The 27134-nt window shown below is 47.3% G+C and overlaps 1 protein-coding gene across 7 annotated transcripts in view; it reads right to left on the bottom strand.

The window, feature by feature from the left end:
- Positions 1-27134, bottom strand: part of LOC130294396 (acyl-coenzyme A amino acid N-acyltransferase 1-like) — a 43366-nt gene that overhangs the window by 2813 nt on the left and 13419 nt on the right. For 5 of the 7 annotated variants that reach the window (XM_056544137.1, XM_056544118.1, XM_056544113.1 and 2 more), the window contains exons 2-3: positions 16665-17138; positions 41-243 (exon numbers count right to left, since the gene is read on the bottom strand). In XM_056544137.1, coding sequence (XP_056400112.1) covers positions 41-243; positions 16665-17127 — 666 coding nt within the window. In that variant the 5' untranslated portion in view covers positions 17128-17138. Of the gene's footprint in view, positions 1-40; positions 244-16664; positions 17139-17889; positions 18049-27134 lie in introns of those variants that run through there. The other 2 variants (XM_056544144.1, XM_056544164.1) reach the window with 2 other exon arrangements.

Below are 27134 nucleotides of genomic sequence, written 5' to 3'. Positions count from 1 at the left end.
TTTGACATTTTCTAAAAAAAAAAAAAGAATTCTAACTTACTTTTGGATGAGCACACAGAAATTGAGCGGCTTCTTCAAAATACTTTAAATCCATTTCACCGAGATAACCAGGCAAATCATCATACGCAAAATAAGCCAAGGCGAGAGAGGCAAAACCGCGGCTAGCCAGGAGGCTACTACGGAATTCTATCAGACCACCGACACCTCCAAACATGTCAATAACTCCAGGAAAGGGCCCTTCACCTATTGAGACGACATGATGGAAATATTATTTCAACCATATTTAAAAAGGACAGTGAGAAAAATTTGAGATGGCCTTGGGGCTATGCTGTGTGCTGCCCATACTGAAGAGAGCTCCACAGATAGCCAAGGCCTTCGACCTCCACCAGAGGCATAGCTTGGAGCTTCTGGGCCTCAATGCAAAATTATAATACTGGTCTCTTATGGGGAAGATGTGCTTTGGGGCCACGATAGGCACCATGGCCCCGATGCAACTACTACCTCTGCTACCTCTGACCACCACCAATCGTAATATCCGTTGTTTATCAATATTATATATCAGTGCCATTAGATTAAGGCATGGAGGGGTTATTTGGTCACTGAATGTTGGTATTCGTTTAGCAATCTTTGAAGGTATTTACATAGCTTCTCTACTGCATATTATTTTATTATTGGATCTTATGATGGCGGCAGTAATTAAATGGTTATTTAGTCAACCATAAAGAGTATTTTCTGGGCACCAAACTACATATAACCATGAACGATATGGTACTTTGTACACTGTATAGCAGTACACCAGCAGCTACCGCCCCAGACATTACTCAACATAAGGCTGGCCCTGGTCTCAATTTATTCCAGTTTCGCTACATAGTCTTTTTATATGTGTAGATAGATAGCAATGAAGAAAATCAGCCGCAATCACCATAACGTCCATGCAGATTTTCATTTATTTCTTGTTGTATCAAATGCAGTGAAACAGGGCCATTAATAGCCAGCGGCTAGGACACCGAGAGCAAACATACAGTTCAATTTTTTTGAACTTGTTACTTTGCTGGCTGTATGTAGTAATTAGGGGGATAGCAATCTCCAAGATTTTACTGTAATTTGTGAGTTGTCCTCTCCTATAGGGTTAGGAGTAGTTTCTCCCAGTTGTCTATGCTTTCTTTGTGCAGGAATAGTTTATTCCTGTCTATTTCCATGATATCTTCTTTGACTTTTTGTAGTTGGGCTTTCTTATATCCCTTTTCTATAAATTTTTGTGTTAGTGTATACTCTTCTTCTTGGAAATCCGCCTCCTGGGTGCAGTTTCCCTTTATTCGATGAAACTGGCTGTGGGGTATATTATGCATCCAGAGGGGGAGGTGACAACTACCGTATTTATCGGCGTATAACACGCACTGGCGTATAAGCAGGGAGAGAAAATCGAAGATCCTCGGAAAAACGTGGTGCTCCAAAAGCGCTCCTTTACAAGGTAAGGATAACCATGGGATGCAGTATGTTGGCCGAACTTCACAAAAGTTGCATCCAAGATTATTGCTTGTCGGTGGTACCCCCCCCCCCTTGGGTCTCCCCCTCTTCTTGGAGCCTGAGAACCTGAGGACAAGACTTTTGTCTAGGATGTTGTCCTCAGGTTCCCAGGATCTCTCTTCTGGACCACAGCCTTCCCAATCCACCAAGAAATTTTTTTTCCCTCTGACCGTCTTGGAGGCCAGAATCTCCTTCACGGAGAAGACGTCAGAAAAACCGGAAACAGGAGTGGGAGAAACAAGTTTGGGAGAGAAGCGGTTAATGATGAGTGGTTTAAGGAGAGAGACATGGAAGGCATTGGGAATACGAAGAGAAGGAGGAAGAAGGAGTTTGTAAGAGACAGGGTTAATCTGGCACAAGACTTTGAAAGGACCAAGATAGCGTGGTCCCAGTTTGTAACTGGGGACACGAAAGCGGACATATTTAGCAGAGAGCCATACCTTGTCTCCGGGAGCAAAAATGGGGGGAGTTCTTCTTTTCTTATCGGCAAACCTTTTCATGCGGGATGAAGCCTGTAAAAGAGAATTTTGGGTCTCTTTCCATATGGTGGAAAGATCACGAGTCACTTCATCCACAGCGGGCAAACCAGAGGGCAAGGGAGTAGGGAGGGGGGAAGAGGGTGACGGCCGTACACCACGAAAAATGGGGACTTAGCAGAAGATTCGGAGACTCTGAAGTTGTATGAGAATTCGGCCCATGGTAGAAGATCTGCCCAGTCATCCTGGCGGGAGGAAACAAAATGCCGTAAATAGTCACCCAGGACCTGGTTAATTCTTTCTACTTGCCCATTGGATTGGGGATGATAAGAAGAAGAGAAGTTTAATTTAATCTTGAGTTGTTTACAGAGGGCCCTCCAGAATTTAGACACGAATTGGACGCCTCTATCCGAGACGATCTGCGTGGGCAAACCGTGAAGACGAAAAATGTGTACAAAAAATTGTTTTGCCAACTGAGGCGCTGAAGGAAGACCAGGAAGAGGAATAAAATGTGCCATCTTGGAGAATCGATCAACGACCACCCAAACAACAGTGTTGCCACGGGATGGGGGTAAGTCTGTAATAAAGTCCATACCAATCAGTGACCAAGGCTGTTCGGGGACAGGCAGAGGATGAAGGAGACCAGCAGGCTTCTGGCGAGGAGACTTATCCCGGGCACAGACAGTACAGGCCCGCACAAAATCAACAACATCCGTCTCCAGAGTCGGCCACCAATAGAAACGAGAGATGAGTTGCAAGGATTTTTTGATGCCCGCATGGCCTGCGAGGTGGGAGGAGTGTCCCCATTTGAGAATCCCGAGACGCTGGCGTGGAGAAACGAAGGTCTTCCCTGGAGGAGTTTGCCTGATGGAGGCTGGAGAAGTGGAGATCAGACAGTCAGGAGGAATGATGTGTTGCGGAGAGAGCTCTACTTCCGAGGCATCCGAGGAACGAGAGAGGGCATCGGCCCTAATGTTCTTGTCGGCAGGGCGAAAATGAATTTCAAAGTTAAAACGGGCAAAGAACAACGACCACCTGGCCTGGCGAGGGTTCAGCCGTTGGGCAGACTGGAGATAGGAGAGATTCTTGTGATCAGTGTATATGATAACTGGAAATTTTGATCCCTCCAGCAGATGCCTCCATTCCTCAAGTGCCAATTTAATGGCCAGTAGTTCTCGATCCCCGATGGAGTAGTTTCTCTCCGCCGGAGAGAAGGTCCTAGAAAAAAACCCACAAGTAACAGCATGCCCTGAAGAATTTTTTCGTAGAAGGACAGCTCCAGCTCCCACTGAGGAGGCATCTACCTCCAATAGGAAGGGTTTAGATGGGTCAGGTCTGGAGAGCACGGGAGCAGAAGAAAAGGCAGACTTGAGATGTTTAAATGCGTCTTCCGCTTGGGGAGACCAGGACTTGGGATTGGCATTTTTCTTGGTTAAAGCCACGATAGGAGCCACAATTGTGGAAAAGTGTGGAATGAATTGTCTGTAATAATTGGCGAACCCCAAAAAATGTTGGATAGCACGGAGTCCGGAGGGGCGTGGCCAATCTAAGACGGCAGAGAGCTTATCTGGGTCCATTTGTAATCCCTGGCCAGAGACCAAGTATCCTAGGAAAGGAAGAGATTGACATTCAAAGAGACATTTCTCCATTTTGGCATAAAGTTGATTGTCTCGAAGTCTCTGAAGAACCATGCGGACATGCTGGCGGTGTTCTTCTAAGTTGGCAGAAAAAATCTGAATATCGTCCAGATAAACCACAACACAGGAATATAAGAGATCACGAAAAATTTCATTAACAAAGTCTTGGAAGACGGCAGGGGCGTTGCACAGGCCAAAGGGCATGACCAGATACTCAAAGTGTCCATCTCTGGTGTTAAATGCAGTCTTCCATTCGTCCCCCTCCCTGATGCGGATGAGATTATAAGCACCTCTTAAGTCCAGTTTGGTAAAGATGTGGGCACCTTGTAGGCGATCAAAGAGTTCCGAGATAAGAGGTAGGGGGTAGCGGTTCTTTACCGTGATTTTATTAAGTCCGCGGTAATCAATGCAAGGACGTAGGGAGCCATCTTTTTTGGACACAAAAAAAAATCCAGCTCCGGCAGGAGAGGAGGATTTGCGGATAAACCCCTTTTTTAAATTTTCCTGGATGTACTCAGACATGGCAAGAGTCTCTGGAGCAGACAGAGGATAAATTCTGCCCCGGGGTGGAGTAGTACCCGGGAGGAGGTCAATAGGACAGTCATAAGGCCTGTGAGGAGGTAAAGTCTCAGCTTGCTTTTTGCAAAACACGTCAGCATAGTCCATATAAGCCTTAGGAAGACCGGTTACAGGGGGAACCACAGGGTCACGGCAGGGAGTACTGGGAACCGGTTTAAGACAGTCCTTGAAACAAGAAGTACCCCAGTTCTTGATTTCTCCTGTGGACCAATCAAGGGTTGGGGAATGGCGTTGAAGCCACGGTAATCCAAGAAGAATTTCGGAAGTGCAGTTGGAGAGGACCAAAAATTCAATTTTTTCGTGATGAGGTCCGATGCACATTAGGAGAGGTTCCGTGCGGTAACGCACGGTACAGTCCAATCTTTCATTGTTAACAGAATTGATGTAGAGGGGTCTGGCGAGACTGGTCACCGGGATGTTGAACCTGTTGATGAGAGAGGCCAAAATAAAATTTCCTGCAGATCCGGAATCCAAGAAGGCCATAGTAGAGAAGGAGAAGGTCGAGGAAGATATCCGCACAGGCACAGTAAGGCGTGGAGAAGCAGAGTTGACATCAAGAACTGTCTCACCTTTGTGCGGAGTCAGCGTACGTCTTTCCAGGCGGGGAGGACGGATAGGACAATCCTTCAAGAAGTGTTCGGTACCGGCACAGTACAGGCACAGATTCTCCATGCGGCGTCGTGTCCTCTCTTGAGGTGTCAAGCGAGACCGGTCAACTTGCATAGCCTCCACGGCGGGAGGCACAGGAACGGATTGCAGAGGACCAGAGGAGAGAGGAGCCGGGGAGAAAAAACGCCTTGTGCGAACAAAGTCCATATTCTGGCGGAGCTCCTGACGCCTTTCGGAAAAACGCATGTCAATGCGGGTGGCCAGATGAATAAGTTCATGCAGGTTAGCAGGGATTTCTCGTGCGGCCAGCACATCTTTAATGTTGCTGGATAGGCCTTTTTTAAAGGTCGCGCAGAGGGCCTCATTATTCCAGGACAATTCGGAGGCAAGAGTACGGAATTGGATGGCGTACTCGCCAACAGAAGAATTACCCTGGACCAGGTTCAGCAGGGCAGTCTCAGCAGAAGAGGCTCGGGCAGGTTCCTCAAAGACACTTCGAATCTCCGTGAAGAAGGAGTGTACAGAGGCAGTGACGGGGTCATTGCGGTCCCAGAGCGGTGTGGCCCATGACAGAGCTTTCCCAGACAGAAGGCTGACTACGAAAGCCACCTTAGACCTTTCAGTAGGAAACTGGTCCGACATCATCTCCAAGTGCAGGGAACATTGCGAAAGAAAGCCACGGCAAAACTTAGAGTCCCCATCAAATTTATACGGCAAGGATAATCGTAGGCCGGAAGCGGCCACTCGCTGCGGAGGAGGTGCAGGAGCTGGCGGAGGAGATGATTGCTGAAGCTGTGGTAGTAGCTGCTGTAGCATCACGGTCAGTTGAGACAGCTGGTGGCCTTGTTGCGCTATCTGTTGCGACTGCTGGGCGACCACCGTGGTGAGGTCGGCGACAACTGGCAGTGGGACTTCAGCGGGATCCATGGCCGGATCTACTGTCACGATTCGGCTGGCTGGAGGTGGATCCTCTGTGCCAGAGAGGGATTGGCGTGGACCGTGCTGGTGGACCGGTTCTAAGTTGCTACTGGTATTCACCAGAGCCCGCCGCAAAGCGGGATGGTCTTGCAGCGGCGGTAGCAACCAGGTCGTATCCACCAGCAACGGCTCAACCTCTCTGACTGCTGAAGATAGGCGCGGTACAAGGGAGTAGACAAGAGCAAGGTCGGACGTAGCAGAAGGTCAGGGCAGGCAGCAAGGATCGTAGTCAGGGGCAACGGCAGGAGGTCTGGAACACAGGCTAGGAACACACAAGGAAACGCTTTCACTGGCACAATGGCAACAAGATCCGGCGAGGGAGTGCAGGGGAAGTGAAGTATAAATAGGGAGTGCACAGGTGAACACACTAATTAAGCCAGCTGCGCCAATCAGTGGCGCAGTGGCCCTTTAAATTGCAGAGACCCGGCGTGCGCGCGCCCTAAGGAGCGGGGCCGCGCGCGCCGGGACAAGACCGACGGAGAGCGAGTCAGGTACGGGAGCCGGGATGCGCATCGCGAGCGGGCGCCTCCCGCATCGCGAATCGCATCCCGGCTGAGAGAGGTATTGCAGCGCACCAGGTCAGCAGGTCTGACCGGGGCGCTGCAAATGCGAGGATGTTGCGAGCGCTCCGGGGAGGAGCGGGGACCCGGAGCGCTCGGCGTAACAATACCGGCCGAACTCCACAAAAGTTGCATTTTTATTGAAAGTTGGCTGGGTGCAGGGAAGACAGCAACAGCTAGATGTTCATGGCAGGACAGCAGACCGTCTCCTCCTAGTGATTGACAGGTTCCGTAGCTGAAACCCCATCGGCCGTGGGCGCTGTGACCACCGACAAGCAATCACCTTGGATGCAACTTTTGTGAAGTTCGGCCAACATACTGCATCCCATGGTTATCCTTACCTTGTAAAGGAGCGCTTTTGGAGCACCACGTTTTTCCGAGGATCTTCGATTCTCTCTCCCTGCTTCTACTGACCAGACGCCCAGGACCGGTTCCCGGGACGGTGAGGTGCCAGCAGCCCTTTCAAGATCACATGTCCCTAGAGACCTGGGACCAAAGCCGATTATGGTGTTGTGCCTCGGACACAACACGCTCAGGTGAGCGCAACACCTTTCTTTTTCCACCGTTTCACCACTGCTCAAGCAGAATCATGGCACATTAGTGCGCTTTTTGTCTGTTTCTTTTTCTTACATATTCGAGCACGCACTGGCGTATAACACGCACCCCCATTTTAATAGGGAAATTTAAGTTAAAAAAAAAATACATATAAGATAAATGAAAGACTAAATGCCATATCATCCCTCTAACTTTGATTTTGCCTGAACTTCAGTTTGGTCCCCCCTTCCAGTGCCACATCATTCCTCCCCTTTTATCAGCCCCTGTGCCACATTTACACCCACCCACCCCCCTTACCCTCTCATCATTCCCCACTGTCTTATCATTCCCCCACCCCTCTCTTATCATGCCCCCCTCTCATCATGCCCCCTCTCATCATGCCCTCTTCTCATCATGCCCCCCTCTCATCACGCCCCCCTCTCATCATGCCCCCTTCTCACCATGCCCCCCTCTCATCATGCCCCGTTCTCACCATGCCCCCTCTCATCATGCCCTCTTCTCACCATGCCCCCTCTCATCATGCCCCCCTCTCATCATGCCCCCTTCTCATCATGCCCCCCTCTCATCATGCCCCCCTCTCACCATGCCCCCTCTCATCATGCCCCCTTCTCACCATGCCCCCTTCTCATCATGCTCTCCTCTCATCATGCCCCCTCTCACCATGCCCCCTCTCATCATGCCCTCCTCTCATCATGCCCTCTTCTCACCATGCCCTCTTCTCACCATGCCCTCCTCTCATGATGCCCCCTCTCATCATGCCCTCCTCTCATCATGCCCTCTTCTAACCATGCCCTCCTCTCATCATGCCCTCTTCTCACCATGCCCTCCTCTCACCATGCCCCCTTCTCATCATGCCCCCTCTCATCATGCCCCCTTCTCACCATGCCCCCTCTCATCATGCCCTCTTCTCACCATGCCCCCTCTCATCATGCCCCCCTCTCATCATGCCCCCTTCTCATCATGCCCCCTTCTCATCATACCCCCTTCTCACCATGCCCCCTTCTCACCATGCCCCCTTGTCATCATACCCCCTTCTCACCATGCCCCCCTCTCACCATGCCCCCCTCTCATCATGCCCCCTTCTCACCATGCCCCCCTCTCATCATGCCCCCCTCTCACCATGCCCCCCTCTCATCATGCCCCCTCTCACCATGCCCCCCTCTCATCATGCCCCCCCTCTCACCATGCCCCCCTCTTATCATGTCCCCCTCTCACCATGCCCCCTCTCACCATGCCCCCTCTCACCATGCCCCCTCTCACCATGCCCCCTCTCATCTTGCCCCTTTCTCATCATGCCCCCTTCTCACCATGCCCCCTCTCATCTTGCCCCCCTCACATCATGCCCCCTTTTCATCATCCCCTTTCCCTCCGTTTTTGATATATACATTTTTCCCATCTTCCTTACTTAGCCGCGCTCAGCAGGACAAGTCCGGTGTCGGGTCTTGCGGGCTGCGGTCAGTGAAGCTGGATGAGTGACGTAATCTGCCGGCTGCACAGCATCAGGGACGTCACTCATCATTCGCTGCATCCGCCGCTGGTCAGTGTGGTCGCCGCTGGCAGCCCAACCGCAGCCACCTTAGAATAGTCACAGCGGCAGCAGCATTGAATGAGTGACGTCCCTGATCTTGTGCAGCGGAGCTAGCAGAGGACATCACTCATCCGGCTTCACTGACCGCAGCCGACACCGGGCCTGGCCTGGCGAGCGCGGCTAGGTAACGAAGATTTTAATAGGGAAATTTAAGTTAAAAAAAAAATACATATAAGATAAATGAAAGACTAAATGCCATATCATCCCTCTAACTTTGATTTTGCCTGAACTTCAGTTTGGTCCCCCCTTCCAGTGCCACATCATTCCTCCCCTTTTATCAGCCCGTGTGCCACATTTACACCCACCCACCCCCCTTACCCTCTCATCATTCCCCACTGTCTTATCATTCCCCCACCCCTCTCTTATCATGCCCCCCTCTCATCATGCCCCCTCTCATCATGCCCTCTTCTCATCATGCCCCCCTCTCATCACGCCCCCCTCTCATCATGCCCCCTTCTCACCATGCCCCCTTCTCATCATGCCCCCCTCTCATCATGCCCCCTTCTCACCATGCCCCCTCTCATCATGCCCTCTTCTCACCATGCCCCCTCTCATCATGCCCCTCTCATCATGCCCCCTTCTCATCATGCCCCCTTCTCATCATACCCCCTTCTCACCATGCCCCCTTCTCATCATGTCCCCTCTCACCATGCCCCCTCTCATCATGCCCTCCTCTCATCATGCCCTCTTCTCACCATGCCCTCCTCTCATCATGCCCTCTTCTCACCATGCCCTCTTCTCACCATGCCCTCCTCTCATGATGCCCCCTCTCATCATGCCCTCCTCTCATCATGCCCTCTTCTAACCATGCCCTCCTCTCATCATGCCCTCTTCTCACCATGCCCTCCTCTCATCATGCCCCCTCTCATCATGCCCCCTTCTCACCATGCCCTCCTCTCATCATGCCCCCTCTCATCACGCCCTCTTCTCACCATGCCCCCTCTCATCATGCCCCCTTCTCACCATGCCCCCTTTTCATCATGCCCCCTTCTCATCATGCCCCCTTCTCATCATACCCCCTTCTCACCATGCCCCCTTCTCACCATGCCCCCTTCTCATCATACCCCCTTCTCACCATGCCCCCCTCTCACCATGCCCCCCTCTCATCATGCCCCCTTCTCACCATGCCCCCTCTCATCATGCCCCCCTCTCACCATGCCCCCCTCTCATCATGCCCCCTCTCACCATGCCCCCCTCTCATCATGCCCCCCCTCTCACCATGCCCCCCTCTTATCATGTCCCCCTCTCACCATGCCCCCTCTCATCATGCCCCCTCTCACCATGCCCCCTCTCATCTTGCCCCTTTCTCATCATGCCCCCTCCTCACCATGCCCCCTCTCATCTTGCCCCCCTCACATCATGCCCCCTTTTCATCATCCCCTTTCCCTCCGTTTTTGATATATACATTTTTCCCATCTTCCTTACTTAGCCGCGCTCGGCAGGACAGGTCCGGTGTCGGGTCTTGCGGGCTGCGGTCAGTGAAGCTGGATGAGTGACGTAATCTGCCGGCTGCACAGCATCAGGGACGTCACTCATCATTCGCTGCATCCGCCGCTGGTCAGTGTGGTCGCCGCTGGCAGCCCAACCGCAGCCACCTTAGAATAGTCACAGCGGCAGCAGCATTGAATGAGTGACGTCCCTGATCTTGTGCAGCGGAGCTAGCAGAGGACATCACTCATCCGGCTTCACTGACCGCAGCCGACACCGGGCCTGGCCTGGCGAGCGCGGCTAGGTAACGAAGATGAAAAAAAACAATATGATAAAAAGCAGAGGGGAAAAGAAGGAAATGTAAAAAAAAAACAAAGGGGGAGCCGCGCGCTGGTCACTGATTTAAAGTGGCAGCGGCCAGGCTGCTAATCCTTAACAAGCAGCCGCTGCTGCGGCCACTTTAGATCAGTGACAAAAAGATTTATCGGTGTATAACACGCAGGCAGACTTTTTGCCTTGAATTAAAGTTTTAAAAGTGCGTGTTATACGCCGATAAATACGGTATTTCAGTGAATTTAGCTGTTGCTATCCTTGGGTTTGTGGTAGATTTTAGTGACTATTTGATTTTCGGTGATGGTAATGGTTAAATCTAAAAAAAATTATTTCCTGATGACTATAGGTAGCCGTGAAATTTAAATAAAAAGCATTTTTATTAATATCCTTTAAAAATTCTTCTAGTGTTTCCACCGTTCCACTCCAAATAAAAACCACATTGTCGATAAAACGCTTCCAGGTTCCCATGCGGCGTGTCACCAGTAAAAATAGCTTGTTCTTCCCAGTGACCTACATACAAGTTTGAATAGCTAGGTGCGAAACTGGTCCCCATTGCGGTCCCCCACTTTTGAATAAAAAATTGGTCCTCATTTTTAAAATAGTTATGTTCCAGAATTAACTGGATGCAGTCTCCTATGAATTGTACTTGCGCCATAGGGATATCATTATCCTGTTTGAGAAAGTGTTCTGCCGCCTCCGTTCCTTTCTGCTGCTTGATTATGGTGTACAGAGATGTGAAATCGAGGGTCCCCAGGATGTAATTTCTCTGCCCCTTGATATCTCCTAGAATCTTCAAAACATGTGTGGTATCTTTTAGATATGCGGGGAGTTTAGTAACGCATTTTTGGAGTTGTAGATCCACATAATGCAACAAATTTGCAGTAAGGCAATTGACCCCCAAAATTATTGGTCTCCCCAGTGGGTTGTCCTTTGCTTTGTGGATCTTGGGGATTTGATAAAATATAGGAATTTGAGGTGAGTTTGTCATAAGGTACTCAAATTCTTTTTTATTGATGATTTCCAAATTGAACCCTTTCAAGAGTAGTGTTTTTAAGTCTTTTTTAAAAGACTCGGTGGGGTTGTTTTTTAATTTCCCATATGTCTGTGTGGCATTCTGTGTGGTAGTTCTCCTGATTCAGAACTACTATGCTCCCGCCCTTATCGGCAGGGCGCACCACAATATTATTATTTGTTTGTACCAATTTTAAAGCTTTTTGTTCTGTGGTTTTTAAATTTCCTTTAGTGTATTTGTGATTTATTTTGATTTTCCGTAGGTCCCTGATGACCATTGCTTCAAAAGTGTGGAAAGATTCAGAATATTCGTTTTGAGGAAAGAATTTAGATTTTTTAGTGAGGGTTGTATTTTTATATAAACCGGTTTAGACTGATTTTGAGGTGGATTTTTCAGAAAATATTTCTTCAAAGTCAATTAGCCAGCAAAGTAACAAGTTCAAAAAAATTGTTATGAACCACTGGGATATCCTCAAGAATGATAAAACAATAGGGGCATTATTAGCAAAAGTTCAGAAAAACACAAAGGGGGTAACCTATGCAATCAAATGCCCCTGTGAAAAACTTTACATTAGGAGAACTGGTTGAACTTGATGGACATGTCTTTTTTTGACCGTACTAACTATGTAACTATGTAACTATGTAACAAAAAGATTATTATATCAGAGAATTTCTGAACATTTGTATAACATAAACCATGGATTTGAGAGTCACCCCCTCTTAAATCACTTTAAAATGATGGGCAATTCTAACATGAAAGGATCCATATTTTTTGCAATGGAACAAATCATACCTCACTGGAGAGGGAGGGACAACATCTCCCAGATGTCCCGGGCTTAAACCCGTTGTATTTTCACCCTTGACACCGTGGCCCACAATTAAAAAATAATTCATTAACATTTTTTCCTTTTCCTAAACACAAATGTTACGCCTAGCGCTCCGGGTCCCCGCTCCTCCCCGGAGCGCTCACGGCGTCTTTCTCCCTGCAGCTCCCCGGTCAGTCCCGCTGACCGGGAGCGCTGCACTGTCATGGCCGTTGGGGATGCGATTCGCACAGCGGGACGCGCCCGCTCGCGAATCGCATCCCAGGTCACTTACCCGTTCCCGTCCCCTGCTGTCATGTGCTGGCGCGCGCGGCTCCGCTCTCTAGGGCGCGCGCGCGCCAGCTCCCTGAGACTTAAAGGGCCAGTGCACCAATGATTGGTGCCTGGCCCAATTAGCTTAATTGGCTTCCACCTGGTCCCTGACTATATCTGACCTCCTCCCATGCACTCCCTTGCCGGATCTTGTTGCCCTTGTGCCTAGTGAAAGCGTTTTGTGTGTCTAAAGCCTGTGTACCAGAACTTCTGCTATCCACCCTGACTACGAACCTTGCCGCCTGCCCCCGACCTTCTGCTACGTCCGACCTTGCTTCTGTCTACTCCCTTGTACCTCGCCTATCATCAGCAGTCAGAGAGGTGAGCCGTTGCTAGTGGATACGACCTGGTCACTACCGCCGCAGCAAGACCATCCCGCTTTGCGGCGGGCTCTGGTGAAAACCAGTAGTGACTTAGAACCGGTCCACTAGCGCGGTCCTCGCCAATCCCTCTCTGGCACAGAGGATCCACTACCTGCCAGCCGGCATCATGACAGTAGATCCGGCCATGGATCCCGCTGAGGTCCCTCTGCCTTATATCTCTGATATCACCACGGTGGTCGCCCAGCAATCCCGACAGATCGCCCATCTAACCCACCAGCTGTCGGAAATGTCCACCATTGTGCACCAACTTCAGTCGCAACTTCAGCAGCCATCATCTCCTCCGCCAGCTCCTGCACCCCTTCCGCAGCGAGTGGCCACTCCTAGCCTCCGCCTGTCCTTGCCGGACAAATTTAATGGGGACTCTAAGTTTTGCCGTGGCTTTCTTTCGCAATGTTCCCTGCACATGGAGATGATGTCGGACCAGTTTCCTACTGAAAGGTCTAAGGTGGCTTTCGTAGTCAGCCTTCTGTCTGGAAAAGCCCTGTCATGGGCCACACCGCTCTGGGACCGCAATGACCCCGTCACTGCCTCTGTACACTCCTTCTTCTCGGAAATTCGAAGTGTCTTTGAGGAACCTGCCCGAGCCTCTTCTGCTGAGACTGCCCTGCTGAACCTGATCCAGGGTAATTCTTCCGTTGGCGAGTACGCCATACAATTCCGTACTCTTGCTTCTGAACTATCCTGGAATAATGAGGCCCTCTGCGCGACCTTTAAAAAAGGCCTATCCAGCAACATTAAAGATGTTCTGGCCGCACGAGAAATCCCTGCTAACCTGCATGAACTCATTCATCTAGCCACTCGCATTGACATGCGTTTTTCTGAGAGACATCAAGAGCTCCGCCAGGAAAAAGACTTAGATCTCTGGACACCTCTCCCACAGTCTCCACTGCAATCTGCGCCTAGGCCTCCCGCCGAGGAAGCCATGCAAGTGGATCGGTCTCGCCTGACCCTGGAAGAGAGGAATCGCCGTAAGGAAGAGAATCTTTGTCTGTACTGTGCCAGTACCGAACATTTTTTGTTGGATTGCACCGTGCGTTACCGCACGGAGCCCCTCCTAATGTGCATCGGACCTCATCACGAGAAAATTGAATTTTTGGTCCTTCCCAATTGCACTTCCGAAATTCTCCTTGGACTACCCTGGCTTCTACACCATTCCCCAACCCTGGACTGGTCCACTGGGGAGATCAAGAGTTGGGGTCCCTCTTGTTCCAAGGACTGCCTTAAACCGGTTCCCAGTACTCCCTGCCGTGACCCTGTGGTTCCTCCTGTATCCGGTCCCCCTAAGGTCGTTAGGGACTCTGCCTGCCACAGAAAATGCCTCTCCCTCCCTCCCAGTCCACTCAGGCAAGCCTCGGTGTCTCCTCATGGCCCTCGTCCTGGTGTCACACTGCCCCGTGCCAGGCCTCGCCCTCTGCCCTCCCTCCCCATTCCCACTCCTGCTGTACTGCCTGCCATTGAGGAAACCATCCATTCCTTCCCGGTGTCCTCATCCCAGGGGAGGCAGTCACCAGACAAAAAAAAGGGGAGACCTAAGGGGGGGGGGGTACTGTTACGCCTAGCGCTCCGGGTCCCCGCTCCTCCCCGGAGCGCTCACGGCGTCTTTCTCCCTGCAGCTCCCCGGTCAGTCCCGCTGACCGGGAGCGCTGCACTGTCATGGCCGTTGGGGATGCGATTCGCACAGCGGGGCGCGCCCGCTCGCGAATCGCATCCCAGGTCACTTACCCGTTCCCGTCCCCTGCTGTCATGTGCTGGCGCGCGCGGCTCCGCTCTCTAGGGCGCGCGCGCGCCAGCTCCCTGAGACTTAAAGGGCCAGTGCACCAATGATTGGTGCCTGGCCCAATTAGCTTAATTGGCTTCCACCTGGTCCCTGACTATATCTGACCTCCTCCCATGCACTCCCTTGCCGGATCTTGTTGCCCTTGTGCCTAGTGAAAGCGTTTTGTGTGTCTAAAGCCTGTGTACCAGAACTTCTGCTATCCACCCTGACTACGAACCTTGCCGCCTGCCCCCGACCTTCTGCTACGTCCGACCTTGCTTCTGTCTACTCCCTTGTACCTCGCCTATCATCAGCAGTCAGAGAGGTGAGCCGTTGCTAGTGGATACGACCTGGTCACTACCGCCGCAGCAAGACCATCCCGCTTTGCGGCGGGCTCTGGTGAAAACCAGTAGTGACTTAGAACCGGTCCACTAGCGCGGTCCTCGCCAATCCCTCTCTGGCACAGAGGATCCACTACCTGCCAGCCGGCATCGTGACAACAAATAAGTAGAACTTCTCAAAAGGGAGTAATACAAGTTTAACGATACACCTAATCTTCCCCATACCAATTATTATACTGCCAGTAATATAATGATAAAAAAACATTTTCACTAAAAATCCACCTACCAGCTGCGGACATATAAGGAGGGTGATCCCAGACCAACAAGCACTCCCAGATGAAGGAAACCGTTAGTTTCCGAAACGTGTCGGAGCTTTTTGGTCCTCTCTTGCACCAGTAGTGACGTCACTTGCATACGCGAACTCAGGATCATCCACTACTTACCGAGCAGCTTGAACGGGATCTGGTAGAGATGCCACTGGCCGGGGCTGTCTCCCAGACCGTTCGGATCACTGCACAGGAAGATCCCCGGGACTCCGAACAAACCGGACAATCACCCCAGGATCAACCATCAGGTACCCCTTATTCTTTAGGGCACACCGTCAGCTACATCGCCCCACCGCTTTCCAATTTTTGCACATCCATTTATTTTTTTTATTTTTTCCTCGCAAAAATCGGGTGCGACTACAGAGCACTGCAACAGCGCACCGATACCTTTATTTTTTATACAGCTTTCTTCAATACTATAAATAAGTCGCATAAAGTAACTGTTGCTTAAACAATTCGCAGGAAAATAAACATAAAGTGAATCCTCATAGCAGCAGTGCATTTCACCAACCGACATTTGTATAAATGCCCTCTATTTCTTATAAATCATGCAAGTGCTGGGCAAAGTATCTATAATATCTGTTCCGTAAACAATACTACATTCTTCATTAATCTACTGTCATTATTGTCAATTCTTTTTTTGGAGCATAAGCAGTACTATTGAAAAAAACGCTTCATAAACCCACAAGGACTTCCATCTAAAAAGAGCCGTTAAAACACAATAAACACAACAATCAAAATAACAATCACACAAATATATACTCACTGTATCTGTAGATTCCTCTGAAATCAATCTTTGCAGCTTCAATCAACTTGCTCCCTCTGATCGCTACACAGCCTGTTTCCTCTGAGCAGGTATTATATCATAAACATACACTGTGATACTATTTTTACAATTCCACAGCATATATCCAATAGATTTTTACCATATGTTAACATAGGTTCACATTGCTTTCACCGTGATCTATGTCCATTCCCCAAACGGAGGGATCATAAGACCCTCGACAGCTATAATTGCATTATAGGTACATGCCATAGATACATACTCCTGGCCTCGTACAGATACAGTCATCCTTGATTAGTATATATCTTTTTCTTTTCTCAGCACCTACGTTGCCCCTTCAAACATCTAGGAAATACGTCACCTTCGGAACACCATCATCTACTTAAAGTGACATCCCCCTTTTAATCCCTTTTACACACCTGTGCTCTTTTACATTTTTATATGTTCAATAAATGTTCATTTCTATTTTAGCGCTGGTATTTATCCTTTATTTTTCTTGTACTTGATAAATTTTTGTGGCATACAGGAATCCATAAATAATACCTGGCAGCTATGCGTTCGGTAAATTTGGAAGCGCTGGTATACAATAATTACACATATTCTTTATAATTTTTTATATGTGTAACAGTCAATGAAGAAACTAGTTATAGTACCTACCTGGTGGGAGAAAGAGTGCTCCTCGTACCCGTCCTTCTCTTATTAGTGTTCTCTGGACTCCGGGAGCTGTATACCATCTTTCAATGACCTTGGTGGCAGCAGGAGAATCTTCAGGAAGTGGAGTTAACACCAATAAAGTATATAGCTCCAGATGAAGAGAGAAGGGACTCCCCATCACATCCCGTTTCATCAGCCTTAGAAATGGGATAACTGGCTTCAAACTCCAAAATAGACCCATTGGACAGACTCCATGAAAGTCTCCACCAGTGGCTGGAGATGTCTCTAGATCCACATTACCTTCCATATCTGTCTTGTAGAAAGCTCTAGAGTGAAATATCTGCCCCTTCTCATCCTTCAGCCATGCCCGTAGAGTGATGACCTTCTCAGGGGGGAGTCCTGAAGCTTGGATCTTCACTGGTTCATCCACCAAAGAGATTTCAGGCGAGACTAATAGAATAACCATATCTGAAAAATCTATAAGGCGAATAATTATTATTTTATGCCTTGGTAAACTTGTTATATACAATCAGGGGGGGACTGACCGGCAGGTCCATTAGGCCGTCGTCTGAAGGCCCAGCCGGGAAAAGGGCCTGCTGTCCGCCGCCTGTCACATTAAATCAAAACATTTTTTTTTTTAATTGCCTGCGCCACCCGAGCCCGGAGAACGGTGCTGCTGGCTGCTGTTTTGATTCTCCCACACAGCCACGGCAGCCCTGTAAGAGAACTGCAGTGGCTGCCTGGGAGAGGCGCTTTGAACTTTGGCGTGGTGCTGCTGCGCTTAGACGTAAGGTCACGTCACCGTGGGGGTGATGGGACCTCATGTCTAAGCTCAGCAGTGCCACGTCGGAGTTCACTGTACCACCGTTCATTGCGCCCGCCGCCCTGCTCTCTCTATCGTACAGGGCCCTGCTTGTCCTCAGGTATAGACCCCTGCTTGTCCTCAGTGTACCATCATGTAGGGGGCGGTGAAAGGCAGGTAGAAGATGGATTAGGCTTCCCAGTGTTGAGCCGCATAGGCCATATTCGAATTCGCGATATTTCGCGAATATATGGACGAATATTTGTCATATATTCGCTAAATTTGCATATTCGTAATAATTGCGTTTTATTTTCGCATACGCGAAAATAAGCATATACAAAAATTAACATAAGTGAAATTCGCATATGCGGAAATTAGTATATGCAAATTTTCGCATATGCGAAAATTTGCCCGTCGGTCTCTCACAGTAGTATTAGAGCCTTCTTTATACCACACAAGCTGGAAGCAGAGAGGGATGATCACTGTGATGTGTACTGTGGAAAAAAAAAATATATGAATATTCGTAATTACGAATATATAGTTTTATATTCGCGAATAAAATTCGCATTGCGAATATTTGCAAGCAACACTACTTCCCAGCAGTACAGAGTATTTCTGGCAAGAACTGTAGTGAAGCAGACAGTCTGCCTCACTACAGTTCCCTCCAGAAATACTCTGTGCTGCTGTGCTATTTCTTTAATAAATCTAAGAGGCCTCAGCCTCACCAAAGCAGGCGGCAAAAAAAGTAAAGTGTGTGGCTTATAAATGCACCAGTTGCTATTTTTTAGCGGCCTTTCACCACATGATGGCACAGTCAGAGATGAGTTATATATCTGATTGTACCATCATGTAGTGAGCGGTGAAAGGCAGGTACTCCTGTGAAAAACTTTTTTTAAACAGAAAGTTAAACAGATTTGTAAATTACTCCTATTAAAAAATCTTAATCCTTCCAGTACTTATGAGCGCCTGTATACTACAGAGGAAATTCTTTTCTTTTTGGATTTCTCTTCTGTCACGACCACGGTGCTCTCTGCTAACACCTCTGTCTGTGTCAGGAACTTTCCAAAGCAGGAGAAATTCCCCATAGCAAACATATGCTGCTCTGGACATTTCCTAAAATGGACACCACTCAGGGCCCCCGGACCAAATAAAGCAAGGGGTGGAGTCTTGCTGGGGCCCTTGCTTTATTTGTCTTGCTTTATTTGGTCCGGGGGCCCTGACTGGTGTCAGTCTGCCCCTGTATAGAATACAGCCCAATCTACAGACATCATGCTATAGACCAGGAGGAGCTGAGCAGATGATGTATACAATACAGTACAACCTGCAGGTATCATGTTATAGAGCAGGAGGAGCTGAGCAGCTGATGTATACAATACAGTACAATCTGCAGGTAACATGTTATAGAGCAGGAGGAGCTGAGCAGATGATGTATACAATACAGTACAATCTGCAGGTATCATGTTATAGACCAGGAGGAGCTGAGCAGATGATGTATACAATACAGTACAATCTGCAGACATCATGTTATAGAACAGGAGGAGCTGAGCAGATGATATATACAATACAGTACAATCTGCAGGGATCATGTTACAGAGCAGGAGGAGATGAGCAGATGATATATACAATACAGTACAATCTGCAGAAATCATGTTATAGAGCAGGAGGAGCTGAGCAGAGGATATATACAATACAGAACAATCTGCAGGTATCATATTATAGAGCAGGAGGAGCTGAGCAGATGATATATACAATACAGTACAATCTGCAGTTATCATGTTATAGAGCAGGAGGAGCTGAGCAGAGGATATATACAATACAGTACAATCTGCAGGTATCATGTTATAGAGCAGGAGGAGCTGAGCAGATTATATATACAATACAGTAGACATCATGTTATAGAGCAGGAGGAGCTGAGCAGATGATATATACAATACAGTAGACATCATGTTATAGAGCAGGAGGAGCTGAGCAGATGATATATACAATACAGTACAATCTGCAGGCATCATGTTATAGAGCAAGGAGCTGAGCAGATGATATATACAATACAGTACAATCGGCAGGTAACATGTTATAGAGCAGGAGGAGCTGAGCAGATGATATATACAATACAGTACAATCTGCAGGTATTATGTTATAGAGCAGGAGGAGCTGAGCAGATGATATATACAATACAATCTGCAGACATCATGTTATAGAGCAGGAGGAGCTGAGCAGATGATATATAGGTGGTGAGGGTGTGTTGAGGGCAGATGTTATTACCCCAGGCTAGGCATGGGGTCAAATAATGTCTCCAATGACAAGTTACGGAACAACAGCAGCTTTACTGAGGTAGATAGGTGTAATAGTCTTGACAGCTCAGTTAGGCCCAAGGAGGTGACCAGTGACTTCAGAGACTTTAGGGCTCGCTGGGACTTATAGTGGATTTGGACAATTTGCTGCAGGTTCACACTGACTGTATACAGACTGATCTTGACTGACTTCCCCCCGTATGTAGCTTACCAGGTTTTGATGTTCACCTGTGGGGCACTGGATTAGTGGAAGCGTTGCTGCGTGGTAGGCTTTAGGCCTCCTCAGGACACCGGACATTCTATCACGACCTGCACTCAGTAGAGACCTAATCTCAAGAGAACTAGCTAGTTCCTCCCAGGGTTTTTATTAGGGAGACTCCCGAGGGGTCCCATAGGTCACCCTATAAGTCTGGTCACTGGTAACTTCCTTGGTTACAGTACATGACAACAGTATATAAAGGCACATAACAATATATACACATAACATTGGATAACATAGGCACTTAGTACTGTTTATGGAACATAGATGAAAGGGGGGTCCAGTTATCACTGAAATAGTGTCCACTTGACAGGGCAGCAATGGTACAGGGGTGCAACACCTGTACTGGGCCACCACAATCTCCCCCTCTTAACAACAGCCGTCCTTGATGCTCAGTCCTGGAGGCAGAGGAATATGAAGTGGCCACTGAGGCCTGGTAGTAACAATAGAGACAGCTCCTGGGGCATCTGAATCCATGTCCTTCACAGGGCTGACAAACTGGGGAAAGAGTCCATGTGGCATTGCAATTAACGTCCTTATATGCTCCATTTGTTTTTAGAGTTTTAACCTGTTAAGGATCAAGGGCGTACCTGTATGCCCTGAGTCCGCTCCTGGCCCAGCCTCCAACAACGACCGGGACCCGCGCACTATTAACCCTTTAGACGCGGCATTCAAAGTTGATCGCCAGTGGGCTGTCCGGGATCGCCGTGGTGGTCTGTCCCGGATTTCACCGCAGCATCCCGAACAGCTGTAGGACAGCAGAAGGGTCCCCTTACCTGCTTCCTGGTGTCCGATCGCCGAATGATTGCTCAGTGCCTGAGATCCAGGCATGAGCAGTCAAGCAGCAGAATCATTGATCAATGGTTTCGATGAGAAACCATTGATCAATGAAAAGATCAGTGTGTGCAGTGTTATAGCCCCCTATGGGAGCTATAAGATTGCAAAAAAAGGGGGGAAAAAAGTTAATAAAAATCATTTAACCCCTTCCCTAATAAAAGTTTGAATCACCCCCCTTTTCCCATTTAAAAAAAAAAAAACTGTGTAAATAAAAATAAACATATGTGGTATTACCACATGCGGAAATGTCCAAATTATAAAAATATATTAGTTAAACCACACGGTCAATGGCGCACGCGCCAAAAAATTCAAAAGTCCAAAATAATGTATTTTTGGTCACTTTTTATATCATGAAAAAATGAATAAAAAGCGATCAAAAAATCAGATCAATACCAAAATGATACCGCTAAAAACTTCAGATCACGCCGCAAAACATGAGCCAGCAGGGGGTCAGCAGATGATAATTTTAAATGTATACATTTTCCTGCATGTAGTTATGATTTTTTCCAGAAGTATGACAAAATCAAACCTATATAAGTAGGGTATCATTTTAACTCCTTGGGGACGGAGCCCATAATAACCCTAGGGACGGGAGCATTTTTTGCACATCTGACCACTGTCACTTTAAGCATTAATAGCTCTGGGATGCTTTTACTTTTCATTCTGATTCCGGGATTGTTTTTTCGTGACATATTCTACTTCATGTTAGTGGTAAATTTTTGTCATATGACATAAATTTATTTTTTGTCATATGACATAAATGGTAAATTTTTGTCATATGACATACATTTTTTTTTGTCATATGACAAATTTTTGTCATATGACATCATTTTGTTACATGACATTTTTGTCATATGACATTTTGTCATATATGACATGAGGGGAGGATTGGCAAATTCGGGAACATTTTGGTGACAATTACCCAAAATATTCCAGTGCTTCCTCATGATGGAGGTGATTTTATTCGATGCGTCAGAATAAGTAGATACAAAGGCAATGCGTTTGTCAACTTTCTTAGTATATCCCCCTGTTGTCAATAAAGAAGACCTCTCCAGTGGTAGTACCTTCTCTTTGCTCTCCCTAACTACCCTGTCTGGGTAGCCCGGTTTTTTAAGTCCTTCATCATTTTATTCAGCGCTGGCTCAATTTTTTCATGCTCACTAATTACCGTATCCTCCTTGCTCTTACCATCTGACTGGGGATCGTTTCCATGTCTATCATGCATAAACTGCTCCTATATGCAAAAAGCTTCCGACTTTAGACATACCTCCACTTTGAAAACATATAGAATAAATTTCTATTTAACTTGTGACACTGATTACGTCATACATGTCCTTAAATGTCCATGCAACCTCTTATATGTAGGTGAAACTACATTAAGTGTCAAGATTAGAATCAACCAACACAGATATTCAATTAGAAAGAATAGAACAGACTTACCGATACCATGTCATTTTGTAGAAATGGGACATAGTGAGAAAGATTTTACGTTTACAATCATTGATCATGTACCTCCATTCAAAAGAGGAGGAAATCGCACCGCCGCTCTCAAAAAAAGAGAGCTGTGGTGGATTTATGCATTAGATACACCCAAGCCTAAAGGTCTTAATGTCGATTTTAAATTAAAACACAAAATGTATAATGCCTAATTATCCAAGACTTAGTTTCTGTATTGATAAGGATTTTATTATGTACAAGTTTTTAGAACACATTTTCTTTTCTCTTGTTTCTACAGATTGTGCTGAGGAAGGGATGGACCACTCAAATATTTTATTTATTCACTGTTTCCTTAAAAAATTCTTGTTTATGCTAACTTATTGATTAGGTTGCCGGGCAGGTACTGTCTTATATCATATAAATTATTTAATGGCTATTTTTCTCAATATGCGTCGCATGGCACCTTTGCACCCGGTGTTCGTCGCCTATGGCAACGTCACCGGTAAGCTTTGTGTGGTTTCGGCATGTGCGACATTGAATTGCCGCACTGCCGTTATACCCTGTGCAGATTGCAGACGTTAGAGATGGCTGCCTGGCCAGTTTATGCATTTGCCCTTATGCAAGATGGCGCCCGGCTTCAGAAAGTGAAAGGACGCACGCGCGCCCTATACTGAAGCGTCGCCTGGCAACCTAGTCATGTGATAGACCTCTTTCATGTGTTTGCCACTATGCAAGATGGCGGTCGGCTTCAGAAAGAGAGAGGACGCATGCGCACCCTATACTGAAGTGTTGCCTGGCAACCCAGTCATGTGATCGGCCTCGTCTTGAGACCAGTTCCGGTTCTTGCTGTAATGTACCGGATACGCTACAAGACGGCGTCCTCATGGAATACAGTGCTTGCATAACAAGAATGGTGAGTGGATCCTCCCCCTCCCGCCCATCTGATATGAATACACAGCTGCAATTGATCACTAATTAATGGGAATATATATTTTTTAATATAATATGCACTTTTATATATAATGTTTTGCACATGAATATGTATGTATATTCCCTATATGTATGCAGATTGCACTTTTTATATGCTATTGTACACTGTGAATTATATATGCACTTTATTGAATAATTATGTTATTGGTCCTGGGTGACCATAAAACCCACCAGTCATGTCATTTGTTGCTGGAAAATGGTTTGGTGAGCAAACCGAAACGTCGCTGCACATTGTGTGAATAAACACCGCTTTTTTACACTTTAACTGGAGTTGCTGCTGCCTTCTTGGAACTATTGGAAGGAGTAAGATTTTTTAATTGAAGTAATTTACAAATCTGTTTAACTTTCCAGAGCCAGTTGATATATATATATATATATATATATATATATATATATAAAGGTTTTGCCTGGAATACCCCTTTAAGATTTATATTAGATTCCCAAGTTTAATGTCTCTGTGTTTACTTTGAACTAAAAACACAATCTAACAAGCAGTCACATGGCGGCAAAATGACAGAGCCTAGAGGTGGCAGCAGCATGATGAGACCATAATCTGGCAGAATGAGACAGCCTGGAGTTGGCGGCAGCATGAGGAGACCATAGGGCCTCACCATCCCTAAGAGTAAAAGATGAAGTTTAAAATTTAAATTGAAGATTTATGGTAGCTAGTGGTACCATAAAAATTTTTAGGTAATGTCCCAGGCTCAGCAGCATCAGTTCAGCATATAGTGGCTGAATGACACAGTCGGAAACTGGCGGCAGCATGAGGAGATAATAGGGCTTCACAAATCCTCAAGATTAAAAGATGAATTTTCAAATTAAAATTGAAGATTTATGGTAGCTAGTGATACCATAAAAAAATGTAGTTAATGTCCCAGGCCTAGCAGCATCAGTCAACCATATAGTGGCTGAATGACACAACCTGGAGCTGGTGGCAGCATGAGGAGACAATAGGGCTTCACAATCCCTAAGATTAAAAGCAGAATTTTCTAATTTAAATTGAAGATTTATGGTAGCTAGTGCAACCATAAAAATGTTTAGGTAATGTCCCAGGCCCAGCAGCATCAGTAAACCATATAGTGGCTGAATGACACAGCCTGGATGTGGCGGAAGCATGAGGAGACCATATAGTTGCTGAATGAGACAGCCTGGAGGTGGCAACAGCAGCATCAGGAGTCCTGAAAGTGACCCAGTTACAGAGTGGTGCGGTGGGTGTCAATACAAGTACCCGGTGATGAAGGTGGGTGAAAAAAGGTCTGATGCTGAGGAATGTTTTTAATTGGGGAGCAGCACCTTAAATCTGTTTGGCACTACCCATATTTGTGAAGTGTTGGTGTGGCACCATGATCAATCTACTCTGATGCATCAGGCATTGGTGGGTGGAAATCCTGGCTGATCCATCTTGATTCATCTTCACAAAGTTCAGTCTCTCCACATTTTTGTAGACAGATGAGTTCTCCTTGTGGTGACTATGGGACACGGTGGAGGATGAGGAGTCAGAGTCGCACACTGTCGCAGGACCAACGGCCTGAGAGCATGGAGGCGGAAGCGGCGTGTCCTGTCCTCCTGTTGTTGTGGTTGTGCAGGAACCACATTCACCCAGTGGGCCGTATAGGACATGTATTGTCCCTGACCATAGTTACAGCTCCACAAGCTGCCTTGCACTTTGGAACACTGTGGTAGAATGGAGTGGTGGGTGTTAATCCCAGTATCCGGTGAGTAAGGTGGGTAAAAGGAGAACTTGGCATCAGATGTGTGGCATCAGGTGGGTGGCACAAGTAAGTATTGAGTATATGTATTAGCTAAAACTTAACTTTTCTTAGGATAAAATATTTGGACCCAAAATTTTTTGGGAATCTAACAAAAGGAAAGGTGTGCAAAAAATGGGAAGGGAACAATGTATGGTCCATTGTAACAGGTGGGGGGTAAAAACTTCCCATGTAAGGCACTACTCTTGCACTATTAATTCCCTTATTGGCAAGTGTTACTCTTCCTCAAAAGGGCGGCCTTACACAGAAACCTCTCCCTATTTTCACCTAAAAACACTGCCATTCGCCATGATTTTTAGTACGAAACAGGGAGAGGTTCCTGTGTGGGGCTGCCCTTTTGAGGATGAGTAACACTTGCCAATAAGGGAATTAATAGTGCGAGAGTAGGGCTTTACAGGGGAAGTTTTTACCCCCAATGTTACAATGGACCATACGTTGTTCCCTTCCAACTTTTAGAGATCTTTGCATCACATCAATACTTGGTGTTGTAAGTGGCACATGGTGTTTTTTGCACACCTTTCCTTTTGTTAGATTTAAAAAAAAAAATGGGTCCATATATTTTATCCTAAGAAAAATTACGTTTTAGCTAATGCATGTCCTCAATACTTACTTGTGGTCTAATGCAGAGGAATTTCTGTAACTGGGGACCAGCACCTTAGTTATGTTTTACAGTATCCATGGCAGCACAATGAGAGAGTCTGTAGGTGGTAGCATCAGCACAAGGAGACCATATGGTGGCACAATGACAGAACCTGGGAGGTGGCAGCATCAGCATGAGAAGACCATAGAGCAGCACAATGAGAGAGCCTGGAGGTGGCAGCATCAGCATGAGGAGACCATAGAGCAGCACAATGAGAGAGCCTGGAGGTGGCAGCATAAGTATGAGGAGGCCATAGAGCATCACAATGAGAGAGCCTAGAGGTGGCAGCAGCATGAGCGCCATGTCAACTGAGGGTTGAGTCTGGGGAACACACCGACTGTTGACTGGGGGTGTCGGATGTCACTTGGGATGAAGTGGATGACCGAGTGAACCGATCAATCACGGTTGCTGGTCGAGACACGACTGCTAGCTGACGGGAGCTCAGACCTCTCGCTGGGACTCTGCCACACGCCTGTACTCCGCTGCGTCCTCTGCCTGCACCTGATGAATTTAGGCCTCTGCCACTCCTCTGTGCACATCCTGGTTCTTCTCTGCCTGACATACTTAGTGCATTAATGAGGGTAGTACAATATGCTTCACTACGCTTAAAACAGCATTTGTCTAGAACAGCAGCGGTGTGTTCTTTTGGCTGTACTTTCACAGTATCTAGGTCCTTGACAGATTAACAGGTACAAAATAGTACACTACTTAGATGTATGTATGTGGTATGCACTTATAAGGGCAGAAAAATGCGCTACAGTATGCTTAAAAAACATATTTTTGCACAACAACAGCAGTACACAACAGTGCTGCAGCACACTGTGTACTAAACCAGAAATTGCACTCTCTCAAAGACTAGTAGGAATGGACTGCTGGGTATTATACTGTCTACAGACTAGTATAACCAGCAGATTTGTTGTGGAACAAAGAAACAGAGTTGCGCTAAAAACTTATTCCTCCCTCCTCTGTTAAGGTTTCTCCAGCTGAGCCAGCTTGTTCAAATGTATGATGCAACATACAGCTCTCTAACCCTCTCTGTGATACAATGCTGTAGACAGTGACTGGTAGGTTAATCGCTGCAGTAAAAATTATTTTCTGTGAAAAACGCACTGCTCTCTGTCCACCAGAATGCAGACATGACTAGGAGGTGAAACGCTGCTGGAAAAAGCTTTTCTGTGTAACACACAAAGCGCTGTCTGTCCTATCTCTCTGCAGTGTAATGAATGAAGTGACTAGCCGGAATATGGCTGCCGATTATATAGGGCTGTGACATCACAGGGGACACTGGTTGCTGATAGGCTGCATCCTGCATGTGATTCAGGGTCATCCCGCTTACCCTTGTTCCCGCCTTCCCAGGATTCCTTGCCTCATGTCCTCACAAAGGGATCCGCCATTTTAGATGCCCTGGAGCCTGGCCGAACTAAATGGAGTTTAATTAAGTGATTTGC

Source organism: Hyla sarda, chromosome 1, assembly GCF_029499605.1.
Source record: "Hyla sarda isolate aHylSar1 chromosome 1, aHylSar1.hap1, whole genome shotgun sequence".
Lineage (NCBI taxonomy): Eukaryota > Metazoa > Chordata > Amphibia > Anura > Hylidae > Hyla > Hyla sarda.
This window is presented reverse-complemented; position numbering and strand designations above follow the sequence as displayed.